The sequence below is a fragment of the Halyomorpha halys genome, unplaced genomic scaffold (genome assembly GCF_000696795.3).
Source record: "Halyomorpha halys isolate HHAL.00 unplaced genomic scaffold, Hhal_1.1 Scaffold1578.1, whole genome shotgun sequence".
Classification (NCBI taxonomy): domain Eukaryota; kingdom Metazoa; phylum Arthropoda; class Insecta; order Hemiptera; family Pentatomidae; genus Halyomorpha; species Halyomorpha halys.
Window position 1 is genome coordinate 1,384 of NW_027108835.1, and position 3,233 is coordinate 4,616.

General features: G+C 29.6%; 1 protein-coding gene across 2 annotated transcripts in view; it reads right to left on the reverse strand.

Moving 5' to 3' along the window:
• Nucleotides 1-314: 314 nt before the first annotated feature.
• The window catches only part of Ero1L (endoplasmic reticulum oxidoreductin-1-like protein), a gene marked incomplete at its 3' end in the record, with an annotated part of 9,784 nt that continues 6,865 nt past the window's right edge, over nucleotides 315-3,233 (reverse strand). For both annotated transcript variants that reach the window (XM_014435394.3, XM_067047167.1), the window contains 2 exon segments: nucleotides 315-481; nucleotides 1,361-1,449. In XM_014435394.3, coding sequence (XP_014290880.1) covers nucleotides 315-481; nucleotides 1,361-1,449 — 256 coding nt within the window.

Below are 3,233 nucleotides of genomic sequence, written 5' to 3' on the forward strand. Positions count from 1 at the left end.
AAAGGAAATGGAAGTAGATTGGTCATACCTAAAAGAAGAAGCATGATAGTGCTATAGAGAAACATGCACTTGATTGGAATCCAAAGGGTGCTTGGAAGCAATGGTGACCCAGGAATATGAGAAAAAGATCAGTGATAAGGGAGGTGAACCAGTTAGGATGTCAGTGAAGAGAATTCATAATGGCACTTTGCTGAGGATTATTACTACTATATACCTGATTAAGTGAAAGTAATATTAGCCATACAATAATTTTACAACAACTTGTTGACTAAGGTTTATTAAAACTATTTTAATAAGTTTATGAAATAACTGACCTGACAACGTTAAGAATATCGATAATAGCCTCTAATGTTTCTTTGTCTTCAACTTCTCTGCCAGTATAATAATCAATGCTGGAGAGGTAAGGTGCAGCTTTGTGAACAGCTCGCAACTCAAGGAGGTATAAGAAGTAGAGGTTACGCAACCAGCTTGGCCCTTCTCCCTGCAACAGTGAACATCAGTAAGACCATTACTATAGACGGCCAATTATCATGTGTAAATAGAAAATGGAATAAATAGAATTCCAATGAATAGTATTTTTTTTTCTTTCTAGTATTTTTATTTTTATTTAAAAGTAGAGAAAAGGCAAAATTAATATAAATCCCAAAAATAAAATAGTTATACCATGACAAAACTCCAGACACGTCCACATTTCAATGTAAACCACTAAGACATAGTTTACCCATAAAATTATTTATGAGAAACTATAAAATAAAATATAAAAATAATGAATATAACTAGAAAAGCAAGAGCTAATAGTTTTTACAAATCTCCACATCCTTTATAAGTAGATAGCTTCTCAAAGTTATGGACCCTTCAGTCAGAATCAAACAAAGAAACCTCACAGCCACAGTCAAACAAAGAAACCTCACAGTCAAAGTCAAACATAGAAACTTCACAGTCACAGTCCAACAAAGAAACCTCACAGCCACAGTTAAACATAGAAACCTCACAGCCACAGTTAAACATAGAAACCTCACACACACTCAGCTCTGCCATTATACTTTATTTTGCAGAATCTGAAAAGGGGTAAGCCAACTAATAGTCAACTCCAAATTACCTAGATACCTTCTAAGTTATTAATTATCAGTAAAAAATCTTTTCTGAACCCCGACAGTAACCCTTCCTTAGCATGTGAAGAAATCTTCTCTTTCCTCTTGGCTACACTAAATTGTTAATATTTTCTCCCGAATCTCTTGTATATTTTATTATATTTGAATTATATCCAAGGCTGATTTATTTATTTGATGTACTTATCATTAATTTAAAATTCAAATTCAAATTATCCCTTATACTTGATAATAATACAAAAGAAAAATACCTCAGTTGTTTCAGGTCCAAATCTGGTTTTGAATTCAGCCAAGTTTCTCCCCCAACGACCACCTTCTTTACTATCAAAACCCAACGTTTCTGAAATAATTTTAAGCATGAAAAATAATTTGATCTAAAAATATAATATACTGCATCATAATGTCATATATAATAAAATAACAGATATTTCTCCCTTAGACCATTTTTACAGGTATACATAAAATTTTAACAGAGACTGTAACTTAGTACAGAACTACCAATAAAAGAACCCAGTAAGAAAGAAATTGAACAGCAATCAGACTATTAAAATCATATAAAGCAGCTGGAATCAATATTATTTCTATTGAACTAATTAAAGCATGCGAGGAAGTTGAACTTTTAAAGGTAGAGGTTTTAGGCAAAAATAATAAGAACTCTCATGATGGAAAGAATCCATACTGATTCCAATTCACAAAAAAGGACTAAGAACAGTTTATGATAATTTTTGGGGACTCTAACTCCTTCCAGTGTGTCATTATGCTATATTAACACTAATTCTGACTTGCAAAATCGCTGGATATGTCAAGGAAATTATTAGGAACAATCTAAGTGGTTTTAAATGGCATTGATTAACAATTTATAAAATATTTTCATAATGGACATTACTACAGAAAAAAATAGAATACAACAGAGTAATTTACTAGCTTTATGGTAATTTAAAAAAAAAATAGAATCACTTCTTTTTAAAGTATATAGAATAATATACCTTTTTGGAACACATTAGAAGAAACCTATTTCCACATGAGATATTAACATGAAAATTAGTGAAAACATAGTTCTTTATCTTTAACCAACAGTCAATTTTTTAATGTTCAATCCCCAAAAAATCGTAATGGAGGACTTTACTTTAAAATTAACAGGGTTTATTTTTTAAGGTTTATTGTGGCTAAATGGGAATATCTATTAATGTAATAGGTACTACCCACATTAATAATAATAGCAAAGGCCATTGATTTTGTGAAATTAAATTTAAATTTACATTGTGGTCCTATTTTTGTCATATTTCCATCAGAACTAACCAAGATAGAATGAAATGTTATAAGTCAAGAATAAATTTGTCACTTTTTAAAAAAAATGTTTAATAACATACATACATGGACCCATAAGCCTATTAAGTTTGAAGACTGCCAGTTTTTATTAAGATCCAAAAATAATTCAAAAATTGCTACATTTGTTCTTGACAAAAAACTTTAGTTCAGTTTAAGACAAATTTAATTAAATGAAGGATTTTTAATTTATAATGAGGAGTAGATAGTTGACTGTAGATTAATAATTGGAGAAGATGGTCGGGGGTGCGGTCAGCAAAAAGAACATAAAAAAAGAATTTATTTATGCCGACATTTTGACCTGAGTTTTAGGTCTTCATCAGGGCTATAGAACAAAAAGAGATAAACCATCATTTAGAGAAACATAAAATTGAAAAGAAATAGTATACAAAAAAATTTGGAATTATACAAAATATTGAATTGAATAAAACAAAATAGTTGATTGATTTAGGCCATACATCTTTTTGTTCTATAGCCCTGATGAAGACTTGAAACAGGTCGCAATGTCGGCATAAATAAATAATTTTTTGTTTATTTATGTTCTTTTTGTACCCCCAACCATTTTCTCCAATGATTTTTAATTTAGATTAGTTATTTCCATGGTATAGGGTTTTGAAAGTCACTATATTGAATTTCTAAGCTAAGTTAGTAAAAATTATTTTTCCACAATAGATTTTAAGCATATTCTTGAACTAAATTTAATGCTCTATATTTCTTGAAATAGAAAAGTTTTCACTGTCACCAATTTGGAATTATAAATCAATGACTAAACATTAAAAAGTTTTAATCAACCATATA